The 20,461-nt window shown below is 34.5% G+C and overlaps 2 protein-coding genes and 1 long non-coding RNA gene across 4 annotated transcripts; 1 reads left to right on the top strand and 2 right to left on the bottom strand.

Annotated features, from left to right (window-relative positions):
* Window positions 1-1,939: 1,939 nt before the first annotated feature.
* On the bottom strand, window positions 1,940-3,693 carry LOC130415307 (E3 ubiquitin/ISG15 ligase TRIM25-like). Of its 2 annotated transcripts, XM_056740898.1 has the most exons (4): window positions 3,561-3,693; window positions 2,916-2,986; window positions 2,294-2,832; window positions 1,940-2,166 (listed from the first exon to the last, which is right to left on the bottom strand). In XM_056740898.1, the coding sequence occupies exons 2-4, from the start codon at window positions 2,971-2,973 to the stop codon at window positions 2,071-2,073; spliced, it is 693 nt and encodes a 230-aa protein (XP_056596876.1). In that variant the 5' UTR covers window positions 2,974-2,986; window positions 3,561-3,693; the 3' UTR covers window positions 1,940-2,070. The 2 variants fall into 2 exon arrangements, with proteins under 2 accessions (XP_056596876.1, XP_056596877.1); XM_056740899.1 differs by lacking the exon at window positions 2,916-2,986.
* A 142-nt stretch (window positions 3,694-3,835) lies between these two features.
* LOC130415300 (E3 ubiquitin-protein ligase TRIM39-like) lies at window positions 3,836-20,350 on the bottom strand. The gene is given in 12 exon segments (XM_056740890.1): window positions 3,836-5,232; window positions 5,364-5,396; window positions 7,450-7,512; window positions 7,848-7,943; window positions 8,280-8,342; window positions 8,672-8,816; window positions 10,315-10,501; window positions 13,602-13,759; window positions 13,883-14,300; window positions 14,302-14,422; window positions 14,506-14,580; window positions 20,234-20,350. Coding segments are annotated over 11 exon segments (1,878 nt in total). The 5' UTR covers window positions 14,558-14,580; window positions 20,234-20,350; the 3' UTR covers window positions 3,836-4,690.
* On the top strand, window positions 11,332-13,389 carry LOC130415309 (uncharacterized). The gene is made up of 3 exons (XR_008905906.1): window positions 11,332-11,659; window positions 12,211-12,304; window positions 12,639-13,389. It is a non-coding gene; the product is annotated as an uncharacterized LOC130415309 (long non-coding RNA).
* Window positions 20,351-20,461: the final 111 nt, after the last annotated feature.

Below are 20,461 nucleotides of genomic sequence, written 5' to 3'. Positions count from 1 at the left end.
AATCTTCAACATGGATCTCTCTAGTCTGAGCTATGATATGATATTTAAAAAAAAACTTTGCACTCTTCTGTCAACAGTTGCATTATTTGTTCATATTATTTGCTCACAAAGAAACTCAATTTCCAACATTGATGCAGTATTTAAATAAATATATGTTCATGTAGCTCAGTTGGTAGAACAATAAACTCTGTGTATACAATCTTCACCTACCAGCTTCACTGTGTTGTATGTGATTGTAAGCCTGAATGAAACAAGCAGACAACACAAACAGGACTGCCACAACTAGGAACCAGAACCTAAAAGAACGCTCAGATGAAGACTTCTGCTGACGACTCAAGTCTTTCTGATATTTTTCCTAAAAACAAAAAAAAACAGTGATCTCATACAGTATGTATCCTGTGTGGCATATCAGCGAAACTTTTATAATTACAAGCTTGTCCTGAGATAATCCAGAATAAAATAAAATGTAAAAAATCAGATGTCTCATCATGGATCTCTCTGGTCTTGGCTACATACATTATTTGAAAAGCTTTGTACTCTTACACCCCGTCCAAACAACATGCAACAAGAGAGTAAAACTTTTACGAAAGTTTGTCGTCTCACATCATTCTGCATGTAGTGGACCACTGGTGTAGTCCTAACAAAAAGAGTGGTGTTCTATACAATACAACGATAACCCCGACCACACATGTACAAAAGACAGGGGTGAGTGTGTTTGTTTGAGTTGTTTTTCTAGTACAATATGACAACTATTTCAGTTAAATATTTATGTATTCTTTGCTTATGCTTTGAATATGAAATTATAGAATTGGAAAAAAAAAGGTTGGAAAAAACAGGTCTATGCCAGTACTGTCGACCAAAATACAATATTTTTTTTTCAAAGCATCATATCTTTGTAACGCATCAGGCATACAAGAATACGTAAAAACATATGCAAGATTTTACAGAATAGAGATGTACTTTTTTCATCATTGCGATCTCTGTGTCCAATACTTGTTATTTAAGGGAAAGATATTAATGTATGAGGTTAAGGTTGGGGTAAAAACAGACTACATTATTTTAAATGTAGAATAAACGTAACAAGTTCACAATGACTTTAATGTGAACGAGGATACATCGAAAATGTAAGGATTCTGACTTTAATAGGGTTATTTAAGTGCTTTGTTTCATTTCTATCATTCTGTCTTCTATCATAGACAGAATTTCGGTTTATAAAGGGCTCTAGGGCTCATCACATCAAGCCGCTCATGTGCAGTGTATACTGTAAAAGAAATTACTGTAAAATCAACAGTATATTACAGAAAAAAAATATAGCCAGCAAGCTTCTTAATTTTAAACCACAATAAAATTACTATTAAAACTACAATAGTTTACAGGATATACTGTATATTAACTTACTGTAAAATCCACAGTCAAAAATCTGTTCTTTCAACAATAATCTTTCAACATGGATCTCTCTAGTCTGAGCTATGATACGTTATTTAAAAAAAACTTTGACAACAGTTGCATTATTTGTTCATATTCTTTGCTCACAAAGAAACTTTTTGCAATAATTGATGAAGTATTTAAATAAATGTATGTTCCTGTAGCTTAGAAAGTAGAGCATGGCACTACAAAAACTAGTCACGAGTCGTCGCTTTCTTTGGCCAATGCAGCCCAAAACGACATGTGACTGACAGGTAAAGCAACCAATTACGTTTATTTTTCTGTGGAAATGTCGCCGCAGTTACAGTGTCAAAAGTTAATAGCAACAATATGATTATAAGTTAATGCTGTGAACAATTAGCACAAACTTAGAAAAGTAATATTCATAAAAATTGTAATGTGAATGTAAATATAATTAATAGAACTCCATGAAGTCTCCTCAGATATGAAAGACCCAGTATTCCGAGAGAGATCTACAGACCTGTATGAGGAGGAGATCATCTTCAGTGTTAGAGATCTTCAGCTCCAGCTCAATGTTTCTCTTCTTCAGTTCAGTAATCTTCTGATCTCGAACTTTAATAACATCTTCATACCGTCTCTCTGCTGTTATCTGCTTCTGATTCACCAGCTCAGTGTTTCTCTTCTTCAGTTCAGTGATCTCCTCTTCAGATCTTTAATAACATCTTCATACCACCTCTCTGCAGCTCTTTGCTTCTCCTTCATCATCTCCCTAAGTTCAGACTGACATAAAGCATATTAAAACATGATTTTTTAAACAATGTGGAGTGTTTTACTTAGTCAATAATCTTTAAAGATGAATGACATCATAAAAAACATTTCAGCACTTGACAGTATGCAGTATTCTCACCTCTTCTAAAGGAACAGTGTTGTGATTCTTGTGATCTCCTTCAGTGCAGAACTGACACACACATGTCTGATCATCTCTACAGAAGAGCTCCAGAGGTCTGTCATGTTTCTGACATATATAATCCTGCAGATTCTTCACAGGATCAATCAGTTTGTGTTTCTGTAATCCTGACACTCTCAAATGAGACTCCAGGTGAGTTTCACAGTAAGAGCTCTGACACACCAGACACGACTTCACAGCCTTCAGCTTTCCTTCAGTACAGATGTCACACACAACTTCAGCTTCAGGTTGTTCTTCATGAGTTTTCTTATGTTCATCCACAAGTTCTCTGAGTGTTGTATTAATCTTGAGATCAGGTCTCTGCTTGAATGTTTCTTTACAGTTTGGACATCTGTAGTCTTGACTGTTGTTCCAGTGTATTTTCAGACAGATCTTACAGAAGTTGTGTCCACATGGAGTGCTGACTGGATCACTGAACACATCCAGACAGATTGAACACAGAAGTCTTTCAGTCACTGGATCACTGGAGGATGACATCACTGCAAAGAGAAATTATGAAAATACATCAGGAACATTACAATATGAGAATAGTTATTTGTTTTTTTCGGTATTACTGACTCACTTGGGGGGATGTCTATACTATGACTTCCAGTTTCTGTTCTTGTTGATAAAGATTCCATTATTGATATTTTCCTGTGGAGGTCATTTGAAAACATACAACACTAAATGACACTTGAATGTTTGCAATCAAATTTTGCATAATTTCCCATTTAATTCCACAAACATAACCGTATACAAAAATTGTATATAGAAATTTGAAAGACGATTTAGTCTTGAAATAATTTATTGTATTTAGGAGGTAAAATGTTCTTTGAAAAACACAGTTAATACTGTAGGTCACCATGCCCTAACACCACAAAAGATTATTCAGCTCATTTTTTATTTCAACATATTAAAAAAACTATAAGAATGATTTCATCTTGTTTTCTGTAAATGTGATTTTGAGCTTCACTGTATCTTGTCCTCATCAGTCTGTCATTAACTTTTGAATAAAATCATCAAATGACTAAACTTTGATTATCAACCAATAAACAACAAACGTCTAAATCAATTTTGTTAACATTTAAGTTGTGAACAACAAAAGTAGTTGAATATTTGACATGTTAATATCGGCGTATGTCCAAGTTGACACAGGCCTATAAGTTACTAATCGAAGCAGAAACAACTGTGATACCTATAATATCTGAGTTATATTTCTGTCACTGACCTGTGAAAGAAGATCAAATGTGTTCAGTCTTTCAATAACGAATACAGAAATATTCTGTTGTAAGATTAAAAGCAGTTACTTTAGTTAAATCCTCGTGGTCGTGATCCACTTTCACTTTCACACTCACTCGAGACTAGTTATGGGTCGTTCATGAATGATTCTTTCTCTCTGAACAAATCTTTAAAATGACTCGGGAGTCACACGAGTTGTCTCAGAGAATGATTCATTCGTTCATTTTGTGTTAACGCCGCATGTGCAACATTGGACCAGAAAGATAAATTATCAGTTATTTTTATTTATAAGAGATTAATATAAATAACAAACATAAAACAAGACACCGGTGAAACCAGTTACAATAACGAGACACAAGGCATAATGGGAAATGGAGTCCTATAAAACACAAGCAGAAGCACAGAGCACTATGGCGCCCTCAGGTGGCGAACAGAGGCTCCAGCAATAGGACGTGACAGTTTCTGACAGTGGCCCGCCCTCTTTTCAACACATTTAATTCGTTCAGTTATTAAAAGATAATCATTAAATATCTTCAAACACTGTAAAAATGTATTCAACAGGCTTCCTTAAACTGCAAAAACTGACCCAATTAAAATAAATTAATGTAGGTTTTTTATAAACAACAGCTACAACTAATTAAAGACATTTTTAAAAGCTCATTGGAAAGTGTATGTAAAGTGATAACATTGAATGTCTAAGTGTTAGGTCATCCTACTGCAGTTTTTTTTAAATTGCTACGACAATTTTTCCAATACTTTTAATACTTTAAGTCCTAACACAGTTATCACAACATCTGGCTGTGTAGGCAAAACAATTAACACATTTCTTGTTGCTTTGAAACAAAATGCATACATTAAACACAAATTTAAAATTGTGTTATTTAACACACAAGCTCAAGCAAGACCAAAACTATATTTTACTGCCAAATTTACAAATGCTGTCACACTGTTAACATCATGATCTGAACCTCAAAGTGAAAAGCTGAACACAAATATATCACCGGTATTTTATTTATTGCTAATGAAAATATTTAAATCACATCCGTAGTCTATATTGACGGCTGCTGTCATAATGTAATGTTATTTCAAATGTAATTTCTATTTGAATTATTTGCTGATTTATTGACTGACAGGTGTGATGATCAACGGCTCTAAGTTTTTCCCTTTATTGTTAGGTTCAGGGCTAAAAAATGGATAAAGTTTCTCAGTGAAATATTGATCAGTGTAAGAGAAGATGTGAGATCTGTTCTCCACATCATAAAAGGAGACAAAACCCTCCTCATAATCCACAAACACACCCACCTTCTGTGGCTTTACACTCAGAGACAGAAAGACATCAGGACCTGCAGCACCTCTATAGTCATTCTTATTCCTCAACACCACAGTCCAGAATCCATTAAATGGTGTCAGTGTGATTTGCCCCTTTCTATTAATAGATTCTCTGATCACTCCTAAACTCCACTCAGTCTTTCCCTTCACCTGAACCTCATAATAAAATCTCCCTGATGAAAATCCCTCCTTTCCCAGAACATTTACACATCTATCAAATCTCTTTGGGTTGTCTGGGAGTTCATGTCTAATGTCTCCAGTTCTCACTTGTTTCTCATCATCAGACAGAATGAGTTGAGGATGAGCTGTATCAGGATCCAGAGTCACATCCACTGAGAGAGATCAGAGAATATCAATCACAACTGATGATGATGATTTTTATGATATTTAATGAATAATGTGTCAGTATATAAATGTAAAGTATTGTAGTATATGAGTGAAGAGAGCAGATGACACACTGTACCTGCAAACTGCTGCATCCACTTCAACTTCAACTCTGTACAAACACATGACAATAAAACATCAGCACATCTCTGACATGTATTATGTATTGAGTTGATAGATCTGGATAGAAACATACGCTTGTTTCTTGTTTTATTTAATTTTTTCTTATTCTATTTCATTTATACCATTTATTACAATATTCATCTATCATATGTATTCATTCATATAATTCACTTCTATTCATATAATTTGTTCCTTCCTTTCCTGTTGTTTAACCTCGTTGAGAGTTGTATTGTCTCTTATGCTGATATAAGTATCCGTTGGTCTCCATCTCAAGGTTCATAATAATGTCATGAGAATGTTTTGATACTGTAATCTTGAATGGTTAAAAACACATATTGAATCTGTTTCTAGTCAGACGAAGTTTGACAGAGCCTGACTGAGCATCAACGCACAACTGAGATTAATCAATAGATCATTTCTCTGTTTATTTAACATCACTTCGTCTCCTGCCTGCTGTTCTTCCCTTCAGCTCTATATCTCCCTGGTGGTTGGGTTAAAGGATTGACTCACAACAGAGTTGATATCTCCAGGTGTAATGACGGAGAGAGATCTAGTGAAACTGGACTCAAAGTTTAGATCTATAAGATCTACAAGCCATATCTCATAGTTGGATCCATCAGAGTATAATTCAGAAGTTAGACATAATTAATATTGCATATAAGAATTTACAGTCCATTTAATATTTGACTTGTTCTGTCTCCTTTATCTCAAATGTGTGCTTTCACTGTGCGTGTGTGCGAGTGTGCGTGTGTGTGCGTCTATGTCAATGTGTTTAAGTATGTATGCATATTGTGTGTGTGGAGCATTTGTATGTCTGTCTTCTGTTGTTTTCACCTTTTTCTTGTTTTTACAGGTATATGCCTTTAGTTGTTTTACTTGTATTCAATGTGTCTCATGTACAGCTGCTTTGTAACAATGAAAATTGTAAAAAGCGCTATATAAATAAAGTTGAGTTGAGTATAAACAAGCAGCGTTTATAAAATATTTTGCATTATGTTTTCTCTGATCAATGTGTGTGGCCTTGTTTTTATATTGCAGTGGGGACTTAACCCTGAATGCTCACCAAAGGGGAAACAAGATTATAAATCGACTGAACTGTTATTTATGAAAATTGAAAAAAGCATAAAGTTTTCTGATGTTTAAGTTTAGGGTGTGGTTAGGGAATAGAGTATACAGTTTGTACAGTATAACAATCATTATTCTGTCGCCTTGGAGATCTCTTAACCAGACGTGTGTGTGTGAGCGTGTGTGTGTGCGTGTGCGTGTGTGTGCGTGCATGCGTGTGTTTATGTGCGTGTGTGTTGTTATTTAGAGGATTAAGTAGCAAAACAGAAGGAGCTCTACTGCTTTGCCTAGGGATCACTTCAGTATTCACACGCACACACAGAGATTTGCATGATATTTTCTGTAAAAACATAAACTAACCCATAACACAATCCTTTGAACATTTCTGATTAAACCAAAACACATTCCGAACAACGAGTCTGAGTCTGTTTAGTAGAGAACTATTTAAATGCTCTCTAAATGTTTGTAGCTGTTTTTGTAAACAAACTTGGTTTACTGTCCTCAAAGTGTGACCAAACCTGAGACTAGGCTTGAGCCCCGAGCTCATCCTCCCATCATCCACCCCCCAGAACTACACAGAGGAAGAATAAGAGCAGAGGAGGAGACGGGGAACATGAGGGATGCCCAAAATACTGTTGTGAGATTGGCACAGGGACTGCCGCTTATATAGATAGGATTGAATATTTAGCCTCCTTCATTTAGATTTGCCTCTTAAACGTATCAATACCCCTCTTCCAACTAACTTCATGATGTCTTATGATTTAATTTACTGCTTTTTGTGGGGTTTTTATCAAATGTTTAATAAAAATCTGTCTTTATTTATTTGCTCTTTTACTTTTCTTATTTTCATTTTTTAGTAATTTTGAACTTTGTACTTAATGTTTGTAAATCCTTATTTATTTCCACACTCTAAACGCTTTAAACATTTGAAACAATTGAAATTAAGTTCTGTATTTTGTGTTAGAAATTTCACTAACCAGCTTTACCACTTTCCAGGTCTACGTCCAGCTGAATGATTTTCTTCTTCAGTTCAGTGATTTCTGAGGAAAAGACAGCAGTTATTTCATCTTGTGCAGTATTTCAGCAGAAACTTTAACAATCACCAGACTGTCCTGAGATTAACCAGAATAAAATCTACAGTCACACATCAGATCTCACAACGTGAATCTTTCAACATGGATCTCTCTAGTCTGAGCTATGATGTGTTATTTATAAAAACTTTGCTCTCTTCTGTCATCAGTCTTTTATGTTCATATTATTTGCTCACGAAGAAACTTCATTTGCAACATTGATGCTTTAAATGATTCAAATAAATATATGTTCCTGTAGCTCAGTTGGTAGAACAATAAACTCTGTGTATTCAATCTTCACTAACCAGCTCCACGGTGTTGTATGTCTGAGTCCAGCTCACTGTTTCTCTTCTTCAATTCAGTGATTTCATTTTTTGACATCTCAAGTTTTTCTAATGTTTCTGAGAAAAAGACAGCAGTTATTTCATATGTATCTTGTGCAGCATTTCAGCAGAAACTTTAACAATCACCAGACTGTCCTGAGATTAATCAGAATAAAATCTACAGTCAAACATCTGATCTCTCAACATGAATCTTTCAACATTGATCTCTCTAGTCTGAGCTATGATGTGTTATTTAAAAAAACTTTGCTCTCTTCTGTCAACAGTCTTTTATGTTCGTATTATTTGCTCACGAAGAAACTTAATTTGCAACATTGATGCAGTATTTTAATAAATATATGTTCCTGTAGCTCAGCTAGTAGAACAATAAACTCTGTGTATTCAATCTTCACCTACCAGCTTCACGGCGTTGTATGTCTAACTTCAGCTCATTGTTTCTCTTCTTCAATTCAGTGATTTCTGAGAAAAAGACAGCAGTTATTTCATATGTATCTTGTGCAGCATTTCAGCAGAAACTTTAACAATCACCAGACTGTCCTGAGATTAGACAGAATAAAATATACAGTCGAACATCTGATCTCTCAACATGAATCTTTCAACATGGATCTCTCTAGTTTGTGTTATTTATAAAAACTTTGGACTCTTCTATCAACAGTTGCATTATTTGTTCATATTTTTTGCTCACAAAGAAACTTCATTTGCAACATTGATGATGTATTTAAATAAATATATGTTCCTGTAGCTCAGTTAGTAGGACAATAAACTCTGTGTTTTCAATCTTCACTTACCAGCTTCACTGCGTTGTATGTGATTGTAAGTCTGAATAAAACAAGCAGACAACACAAACAGGACTCCCACGAACAGGAACCAGAACTTAAAAGAACGCTCAGATGAAGACTTCTGCTGACGACTCAAGTCTTTCTGATGTTCTTCCTAAAAAAAATTTGTGATCTCATATGTATCTTGTGCAGCATTTCAGTAGAAATCTTAACAATCACCAGACTGTCCTGAGATTAACCAGAATAAAATCTAGTGTTAAAAATCTGATCTCTCAACATGAATCTTTCAATGTGGATCTCTCTTGTCTTGGCTATTCACATTATTTGAAAAGCTTTGTACCCTTAAATCCTGTCTCCACAACACTTTTGCAATATTGATGCATTATTTAAATTAATATATGTTCCTGTAGCTCAGCTAGTAGAGCATGGTAATACAAACACTAGTTTCGCGATGCCTTTTATACGGAATGTCTGGAATTTATACCGCTTTCTTTGGCCAAGGCCCGGCCAAAAGGACATATGACTGACAGGTAAACCAACCAATCACGTTTCATTTTGTGTCGCGTCACGTTCAGAGGTGTGGAAATGTCCCCGCAGATACACACTGATGTACATTCACGAACGTGTCAAAAGTTGACAGCAACAAAAGGATTATAGAATTATGCCGTGAACAATTAGAAATGTAATATTTACAAAAAAAATTATGCGAAAGTAAATATTATTAATATACATACCTTTCAACTTTGTGGACTAAAATCCGGGGGACCCGCCGGGGGGCGGGGGATGGATTGGGGGGGTGTTTGGTTGTGCGAGCGAATAGGGCACCCTTCTGTTGTAAATCGCTTTAAATCTTATAATTATTTTATATCCAACATAATATTTTTATGTCCAATTTCTAAATGTAAATCTAAGAGACTGTTGAGAGAATGTTTAATTCAGCTCATAGGAGTATGAATCCATGAATGATTATCTGCAAAGTGTCATCTTAATTTAAAATTACAATATTGCAAGAGATCTCAACACCAGACTTGAAATAACTTGCATCTAAACGCGTTTTGAAAAAGCACAAGTAGTTTGTCCTTTCACGTGTCTCGTAGTTCAGCTGTTTTAACTGTTTATAAGTTAGCAGAAGGTTTTATTTACATGGATGGATTTATTTAAAGTGTTTGGATTATAAAAAACTGCTTATGGTTCCAAAACGGGCAATATTAGAAATAAACTCTTTATTACCAGTTTTTATTCAGAATTGTCTGACGAACACAACACTTCTCATTCAAGGTTTTTTTTTAAAGCAAAGAAAGTTACACATACTGTGATGAGCAAGCGTCAGGTAAACACGGAGTGAAATAAGTGGACACATGGTGTAATAAGAAAGTTTTTCTCAGAGATGTGACTCCTCTCTACTCAACATCGACTACAGTTTTATTTCGCCTACCAAAGCGTGACTGTGATGGCAAATGTGCAGTGGACAAAGCCACAGAGCCACTCCACGGGAGATTCAAATGAGATATAACTGAAAAACGGGAGCATGGCAGCAGACAGCTGTGAAAAACGGGAGACTCCCACGAAAAACATGAGTGTTGACATGTTAATATAACTCCATGAAGTCTCCTAAAATGAAAGAGCCAGTATGACGAGAGAGATCTACAGACCTGTATGAGGAGGAGATCATCTTCAGTGTCTGAGATCTTCTGCTTCTGCTCAGTGTTTCTCTTCTTCAGATCAGTGATCTCCTCCTTCAGATCTTTAATAACATCATTCCGTCTCTCTGTTGTTATCTGCTTCTTTTTCACCATCTCCACCTCAGTGTTTCTCTTCTTCAGCTCAATGATCTCCTCCCAGCGGGCACCTCGATGTCAATTTGACGTCAAATTTCAGACAAGATTTGATCAAGATGGTGCACCACATCATTTCAAATTCAAATCATACATTAAATTCTTCAAGGTTTTTAATGAGGTGAAAATATGAGGTTTATCCCATACTGAAATTGGTTAATGTAAGTATAGCCCAATATGTTTGACATTGAAATGACGTCAAATCAACGTTGCATTATAGGCATTCATTTGATGTTGTATTGACATCATATTGACATCAATGTAAATCCAGTTGAAATAGCATTTTTCTTCTAACTGGCCCCTCAAAATGCATCTATTTGTCACATCTTTTGAAGCAGTTGTTGGATTTGTACATGAAAGTGGACTGCTGTAACTTCTGTGGTAAAAAACACTTTTTTTAAAAGTATGTAAATACTCATGCTGAAATAAAAGGAAACAGTGATTGTTAAATTTTACAAGAAAATATACTGATTTGCCAATAATACATTCAGATGTAATTACAATTTAAAATATTAAAAACAAAAGCAGCATTTTTGCTGTAACCCCACATAAAGTATTATGTTTCCTTATTTTGGTTATTTATAGTGATATTATATTACTGTAAAATTAGAAAAACATTGCTGTAATTGAAAATACTCATAAAATTGTAATACCTTATAATGTATGTACCATTTTTACAGTATTACAACTTCATGTTCATTTTAGTCAAAAAACTCTTATAACTTTTTTATTATTTTTTATAAATTTTTATTTTTCCTTAATTTTTATTAATAATCATTAATTAATCATTAATTTTATTATGAAAAATGTTGGGCCTACAATGCCCATTCATTCTCTGTAGTTTTAATGCCCATTTATTATCTGTCTTATGTATTTCTTAATACCACCTTAGACGGCGCCATGGCCTATTTCACATTTCCGGGTTTCTCAGCAGCTGAAGTTAGTGAATGGACTACAACAATTAATTTATTTTTTGTGTGAAATTTGATGCAAATGTAGTATAACATATTATTTTATACATACACGTAAAAATATAAAATTTATAAAAATATTTGGAGGATTTACTACGTTGACCGTTGAAACGTACGTCATCACGTCTTGCGTAGAGGCCAGTGTTTGCTATGCGGTCGAAGCATTGGAGAAGGTTGTCGCTTTTTATCAGGTGAGTAATAAACATCTCATGAAATAAAAAATACGATATATATTGGGTAACTTTGAAAACCTAGAAGATTGTGTTTTGATGAAATATATGACTTGGCGATATATTAGAATCTGGTGAGTTGAAATATCCCGCCAGAAGTACCGTGAAGATTTCTGAGGTAATGTTAATGTGCGATCCATTAAGCGTGTAACGTTGAGTTAACGATTTAGAAATGTCAGTGAGTAATGTTAGTTTTGCAATTAATATTCGGATAAAATAAAAATGCCCTCATTTGAATCTCTTTACCGATGCTATGCGACAAAGCGAAACATACCCATAATTATAATTCATAATTTGATACACACTGATGAAGTGTTCTAAAATGTCCTGGTAGATGGTCCACTGTGTCAAGCAGGACCAGCCCACACTACTAAAGGTACCAAAAGCTGGTTCAATGACAATTTGTGTTACTGTGCTCAAAGGAAAACTTCTCAGCTGTTCTGGTCACTTAGTTGTATTGTTCAACAATCTTAACAATCATTGAATACTGATATGGTTGTCTTTTTTTTCAGAATTCTTACAAACAAATTGATGTCAACGATGAATATGGATGGCTCAGGAATGAAGAAGGCCTTTGGAAAACACGGCTATGTCGTGTTATAATAGGTACTACATTACTTTTCTTGTATGATTAGAGGATGTAGTGTCTATCAACATATGCTACATTTTAAGTAAATTAAACATGTAATGCTTAAATTACAATCTTATCTTAGTAAACTGACACATTTAAAACATTTAACAACTCTTAAATATTTGCAAGTAGTGCACATTTCTAAATTTAACAGATACTTATTTAAACCTGGGAACATCTTAGTGTTAATAAACATTTAAGAGCAGCAACTTGCATTAACTTCTATGTACAAGTGATGGTTGCTGAAAAATGTTAGGTATATTTTAATGTCTTAAAAGGTGTGCTAATTGTGGTTTCATCTTCATTTAGGTGCACTACAGCAGTCCAAACCTTCATTATCAGAGGCTGAAATAAAAAAATACAGCTAAAAAATCTCCGGTCTGCTCCCGATAGATGTGGGGGTATGGGACGACAAAAGGGGAAATCGGCGATTGATGTGTGTTCAGATTCTGAATAAGTAGGCCTTAAGCCAATTGTTTATCAAAATTATTTTTGTTCATTTGGGATATGATCTGGGAAAACCCATCACATGGTGAAATAAAAAATACTGGTTTTAGTATCATATGAAAGCTATTAAGCCCTTTCCAAAACTGTTTTTATTTAATTTACAAATTGTTTTTATGGAGTGGGTGGTCTAGTGGGTTAAACCACTGAACTGGTAAATCAAAAGGTTGCTGGTTCTATCCTAGTAGCCACCACCACTGTGTCCTTGAGCAAGACACTTTACTCCCCGTTGCTCCAGGGGGATTGTCCCTGTAATAAGTGCACTGTAAGTCGCTTTGGATAAAAGCGTCTGCTAAACAACTACACGTAAATGTAAATGTTTTTAACAAATGGAAAGGGCTTGAGAGCTTTCATATGATATCAAAACCTGTAATATGTACAATTTTGTCATGTGATGGCTTTTTCCAGATCACTTAATATTTATATATCAATTTAAATGTTAATATTTAATTAAAAAGTAATTCAAGGAGGATTTTATATTTATTAGTGGTTTAAGAACATTTTAAATTTCTGGAATTGTAGCTGATTGTATTTAATAAAACATGTCTTACATTAAGTACTGTTGTTTCATTATTTATTGGTCTAGAATAGGACATCAATTTGTTAAAAAATGTAAAAGAAATTGCTAATCAAATTAACGTCAAAACTTGATGTCAATTTGATGTCAAATTTTGACATCGATTTGATTTGCATTTTTGACCAATTCTTTGATGCCGATGTTTGACGTCAATTTGATGTCTATTTAACATCAATTGCCCACTGGGCTCCTTCAGATGTTTAATGACATCTTCATCCTGTTTTTCTGCTGCTTTCTGGTTCTCTATCATCAACTCCTGCTCTGAGATTTCCTTCTTCAGATCTTTAATGACATCTTCATTGTGTTTCTCTGCTGCCGTTTGGTTCTCCATCATCTCCTGAAGTTCAGACTGACATAACAAAGTAAATTAAAACATGATATATTAAACATTGTGGGTAGTTAATATTCTTTAAAGATGAGTTACAGCATGAAAAAGAACATTTTAGCACTTGACAGTATACAGTATACTCACCTCTCTTATAGGAACAGTGTTGTGATTCTTGTGATCCATCACAGTGCAGATCAGACACACACATGTGTGATCATCTCTACAGAAGAGCTCCAGAGGTCTGTCATGTTTCTGACATATATAATCCTGCAGATTCTTCACAGGATCAATCAGTTTGTGTTTCTGTAATCCTGACACTCTCAAATGAGAATCCAGGTGAGTTTTACAGTAAGAGATCTGACACACCAGACACGACTTCACAGCCTTCAGCTTTCCTTCAGTACAGATGTCACACACAACTTCAGCTTCAGGTTGTTCTTCATGAGATTTCTTCTTATGTTCATCCACAAGATCTCTGAGTGTTGTATTAATCTTGAGATCAGGTCTCTGCTTGGATGTTTCTTTACAGTTTGGACATTTGTAGTCTTGACTGTTGTTCCAGTGTGTTCAGACAGATCTTACAGAAGTTGTGTCCACATGGAGTGCTGACTGGATCACTGAACACTTCCAGACAGATTGAACAGAGAAGTCTCTCAGTCATTGGATCACTGGAGGATGACATCCCTGCAAAGAGAAATTATGAAAATACATCAGGAACATTAAAATATGAGAGTAGTAATAAGTTTTTGTCTGTGCCACTGACTCACTTGGGGGTTGTTCTATGCTACGAGTTTCTCTTCTTGTTGATAAAGATTCCATTATTGATATTTTCCTGTGGAGGTCTTTTGAAAACATACAATACTTAATGACACTTGAATGTTTGCAATCAAATTTTGCATAATTTCCCATTTAATTCCACAAACATAAACATATACAAAAATTGAGAAACACAGTTAATACTGTAGGTCACCATGCCATATCACCACAAAAGATTATACAGCTAATTTTTTATTTCAACATATTAAAAAACCATAAGAATGTTTTCTGTAAATGTGATTTTAAGCTGCGCTGTATCGTGTCCTCATCAGTCTGTCATTAACTTCAGAATAAAATCACCAAATGATTATCTTTATCAAATGATATCTGAGTTATATTTCTGTCACTGACATGTGAGTGAAGATCAGATGTGTTCAGTCTTACAATAACGAATAAATAAATGTTCTGTTGTAAGATTAAAAGCAGTTACTTTATTTAAAGCCTCGTAATCGTGATCCACTTTCACATTCATTAACGCTACTGACTCGAGACTAGTTATGGGTCGTTCATGAACGATTCGTTCTCTCTGAACAAATCTTTAACATGACTCGGGAGTCACACGGGTTGTCTCAGAGAATGATTCATTCGTTCATTTTGTGTTTACCGCGCATGTGCAACATTGGACCAGAAAGAGAAATTATATATTTTTTTATTAGAGATTAATATAAGTAACAAACATAAAACAAGACAACGGTGAAACCAGTTACAATAAAGAGACACAAGACATAATTCTTCTAGTGTTTTTTTTATGGCGGTTTGGAAAACCCATGAAAAGGTGGATTACCGCCACATACTGATCTGGATTGTGGAGAGTACTTCGTTTTGGAAGAAAGAAAAACTATTAAAAAAAAAATTCTATATTCTATCTATTGTTCCTGTGTTATTTAGATATTTAAATAATATTTCATGTACTTTTGATTGCCTTGACCCGTTTCCTAACAATTTCTTTTAAAGAGATATTATCCACTCGCAACCATCCTCATTCTTGTTTTAATTGGAATCTCTCCCTTTCATATGCAGAACACTCATTAAGGATATGCCTCAGTGTTTCTAATTCTCCAGATTTGTCACACTTTCCCGATTCATACTTACCTATTTTAAAAAGAGTATAGTTAAATGCTGTATGTCCAATTCTTAGTCTTGAAATAATGACATCCTTCTTCCTATTTCCATATCTTTTTCTCTCATTTCCAACATACTCCTGAATCTGGAAAAGATGTCTTCCTTTAAAGCCACTATTCCATACCGTTTCCCATTTCTTACTTACTTCAGATGATATCACTCTCTTGAATTCATCTTTAATTACTTAATTTCTACATGTGGATGATTTAATGCTTTCTTTGCTAGCAAGTCTACTTCTTCATTTCCATCCACACCCACATGTGCAGGTACCCAGATGAAATTTAATTATATCCTTAACTGCTTTATTCAAAACAAATTCAATTCAAGTTTATTTATATAGCGCTTTTCACAATGTGCATTGTTCCAAAGCAGCTTTACAGGGGCAAACATGAAAACAGAAAAGGTAAAACACAGCACAGTTCATGGTGTTTATAGAACAAGCAAGATCATTCTAATAAATAATATCTAATAAATAAATAAATAAATGCAGTCTCCCGGTGAGCAAGCCAACACTGCCCTGTTTTGGACTAATATCAGAACCTTGACGCCATTTTTCAAATCTCTATACACAAAACTCACAACCAATGATCAAAATGTTGATTTTTCAAAACTCTTTACACTTTTTTCAATTGCTTGGATACAATACACATGAAACTATTTTAGCTTTCCTGTAGCTCAGTGGTAAGAGCATTACGCTAACAACGGAAGGTTATGGGTTCGATCTCAGGGGATTGCAAATACCTATGTGAAATGTATAGGATTAAAGCAATGTAAGTCGCTTTGGATAAAACCGTCTGCCAAATGCGTAAATGTAAACTAAGATCATTTGTTCATTTAACAAATATCACCTGTTCAATACGACACAACTTAACATCAAAGTATTACTATTTCAAAATTGAGTGTGTATTCATTTTATTACAAAGATAAAACTATCAATTGATTCAACTGCTTAAAATGATAAGTAACTGTTGCATTACTCTTGAAACAAAGCTTTTATGGAAGTTGATGACCAATTGAGTCCATGTTTAGATTCTGACAGTTTCAGGATAGATCATTTGACACCAATTACCACAGAATATGACATAGATGGACTACATTATCTATGGAAGTCTTATTTCATTCTTTATCAGATAGGGTTTCTATGGTCCCATGTACCTCTTTTACAGAAAACACATTTTCATATTCAACATTACTGTATGCAAGATGTCACTTTTACGTAATTGCTTTTGTGGTTTTAATGAGTTACAGCAATGACTACTCATTACTGCTGATTTATTTCAAATATTTGTACGCATATATAAGTAAGATGCGGTGTATCCTAGTAGCCTACTCAACATAGTGAGGACATGGAGCCAGAAGTGGATGGTAAGAGGCTAGGATTACATGGTGGTCACCCTTTTTGAGAGGTGGCCGTGGGCCTCGTCAGAGAGGAGGGCTTAGGCCTCACCAGAGAGGTGACCATGGGCCTCGTTTGAGAGGAGTGGGTGAACGTGGTAGAGGACAAGACCACAGACCTAGACACCGGCAGCAACAGCAAAGGGTGTCGAATGAAATCAGAGCTTTGGTTGTAGACTACGTCATAAATCATAGCATGACAATGAGTGCAGCAGCTACAATGTTTCATCATGCTCGAATGGTCCAAGCATGGTTTCAGGCCCATCCACAATTTATCACCCTGTATTTACCTCCATACTCCCCTTTCCTTAAACCAATTGAGAAGGAAGGTCTATGATAGGCACCCTCACGAACAAGTCACTCTTCTCCAAGCCATGGATGATGCATGCAATGACATCACAGTAGAACAGTGTCAGGCTTGGATTCGCCATGCCAGAAGATTCTTTCCAAGATGTTTAGCGAATGAAAACATCCATTGTGATGTAGATGAGAACCTGTGGCCAAATCCACAAGACCGGGTTGATGGAAACGTAGATGCATAGTGCAGAGAGGAACACCGTTTACAGTATTCTGTATTTTTTTATTTCTTTCTTTTAATTTAAATTGTTCCTTTGGAAAACCTATGTTGTGATTTATTTCATCAGTAAATTCCACATTACAGTATTTCAATGACACCACTGTGTCTGTAATATTCTTTTTTAGTCTACATTAAAATATTGAAACCTGAATCACATATTTTGTACAACTATATTTAATGATTGTACTAACAAATACACAGTGAAACTATGGGTATCTTGTGTATGGGTGATCTAAAGTAATGTCCCAATGCTTTTTCATAATAAAATTGTTTTTTGAAACAATGCTTCTGCAATGTCTCTTTAAAGATATGAACGCAATATGCAAAGTTTTGAACACTGGACAGCCTGTATTACAAATAATAACTGTTTTGAGTTTTGTGTCTAGAGTTTTGAAAATTACATGAAGGTTCTGTTATTAGTGCAAAAGCAATTGTAAAAAACTGTCACTGGATTGAAGAAATATACTGTTTTTAGGTTAAAGATGGACAGGTTATAGAGTTAAAGCCATTATATTGTTGTTCAGTTACTCAAATGTTGCCAACAATATTCAATGGAAAGTCACTAAATGACACTGGATAAGAAAACGCACAAGAAGAACATCAGTGACGTAATTACATCTATTTGCATCAAAGTACATTTAAGGAAAGTCACGTGTTCTGCTGGTGCACAGCTCATGTGTGTCAGGTGTCTTATGTTCAACAGAAAGCGCTGCTTCTCATCTCTGCTGCTTAGTGTTAAAAGAATTTTATACTGGCCAACACAACTTCCCATGACAAAAATTACTTACTGTGTAATCCTAACACGACTTATAAATAAATAAACCTAAATCTAAAGTACTAGAGATCATTTACTGAACTCTAAGTTTTACATTCTGAGTGGTAATAAAACATTATGTGGGAGTTCTTTAACATACAACCCAAAACAAGAAAAGTTGTGACATGTTACATGTAAATATAAACAGAATGTACTGATTTGCAATTTCATAAACCCATATACTACAGAATTTTAAAAAGAACATATAGATCATATCAAAATAAAATAATTTCAAGAAAATATGAGATAATTTTGAATTTGATTGCAACAGAAGGTTGGAAAAGTGTTTTGTCTAAATTTAAAAAGATACTACATGGCATAAGGTCAGTAACATGTATGAATAATATAATGATTTATATAATATAATATCTAAAAGAGGCATAGTCTCTTCGATCAAATCAGAACCAATCTCTTCAGAATCGGGCAATGCCAAAACAATACACAGAAAACACCACTAAATAAATCTTGTGAAGAAAGCAAACAGTCATTGTGTTTGTGTCCAGCAGTGCAACAGATTTACTCAGCATGACTTCTACTGAATTTTAAAAACACATTTCACTTTAAGAAAAATATAGTTGTGTTTCTTGATGTGTAAAATGATGGATCTCAACATGCAGAAGATTCAGAAGCAATGACTGTGTGGACCTGGAGGCCACTGGACAGTTTAATAGCTCAGATCAAACAAAAAACTCTTCAATGACTAACATCTAAAACAAACTGTCATTAATTGTTTAGGTAACATTGTACAGTATGTATATGTAAACTGTGCATGTAAACTTTTGAGCTGGACTAATTTTGTAAAAAAAAATGTAAATTCAGTTATTCTGTATGGACTATATTTAAATATTCACGGAAGTACTAAATTAAATAAAAACTAAATCTTTTCTTATTTTGTAACATTCTCCAAATTATTCAAGGTGTATGTAAGCGTTTGACCACCACTATAGCTTAAATAAAATTATATTATATTTGTCCCAAATCACTGTTCATGTATTACAGACTTCACCCTGTGCTCAAAGATATATGTATTGTTTTACATCAGTTTTACAGAGTAAATGAAGTCAAACAACTAGATTTCCCTTTTTTAATATTTTGCTTTGACCATTTTTCATTCACTGGCTAAACAGAAGATGCACAGGCACATGTTATCCAGCGTCCAACCACCTTCACCCTACTGCACATTTACTTTACTAGTGAACACATAAAACAACCGGTCAAACATATCAAGATATTGCCTTCCAATGCCTCTGATTTTAAACATAGATGACTCTAAAAATCTATAACATTATAACATTTAAAGGGATGTCTCACTGTAGAATGAGCGTCATTATTTACTGACCCTTGAGTCAGTAAACTCTTCTGTAAATCGATATGTTCCTTGCCGAACAACCTCATTACAGCTTGAACTTTGAACTTTGAACTGCTGTTTTATGGAAGATACGACGTTTTAAACGACTTAAAGTTACTCGTCTTAAACTAAAAATAATATTATAAAATTAACAAACATTAGGTCAGGTAACGTAACATCTTAAAGATAGCTTCTAAGTTTCATGCACTCTGACAGACAAAATGGTAAATGTTAATAAATCACTTTCGCTTTAACTTTTATAAAAAAATGTAAATGATAACAAACAGCCTAATAAACTTCAGAAGTGAGTATTTGACATGTTGAAATCTGCATCTACTCGACTTCTTCCTGTTTGACTCTTAAACATTTCAATAACTTTATAAATCTTTTGAGGAGAATCTGTGTTATATTTCTGTCTCTTACCTGTGAGTGAAGATCAGATGTGTTCACTGTTACAATCACTGATGAAATATTATGTTGTTTAGAAAAGTTTAGTACTTTACGAAATGCGTCGCTATCAATGTTCATACAGTTAGTTTTACTTTCATTACAGGAAACCAGAACTTCCGTTTCTCTCACGTCCTATTACTAGTGGCGCCTCTTTACACCACCTGAGGGCGCCACAGTGCTCTGTGTTTCTGCTTGTGTTCT

This window comes from Triplophysa dalaica, chromosome 25 (genome assembly GCF_015846415.1).
Source record: "Triplophysa dalaica isolate WHDGS20190420 chromosome 25, ASM1584641v1, whole genome shotgun sequence".
Classification (NCBI taxonomy): Eukaryota; Metazoa; Chordata; class Actinopteri; order Cypriniformes; family Nemacheilidae; genus Triplophysa; species Triplophysa dalaica.
This window is presented reverse-complemented; position numbering and strand designations above follow the sequence as displayed.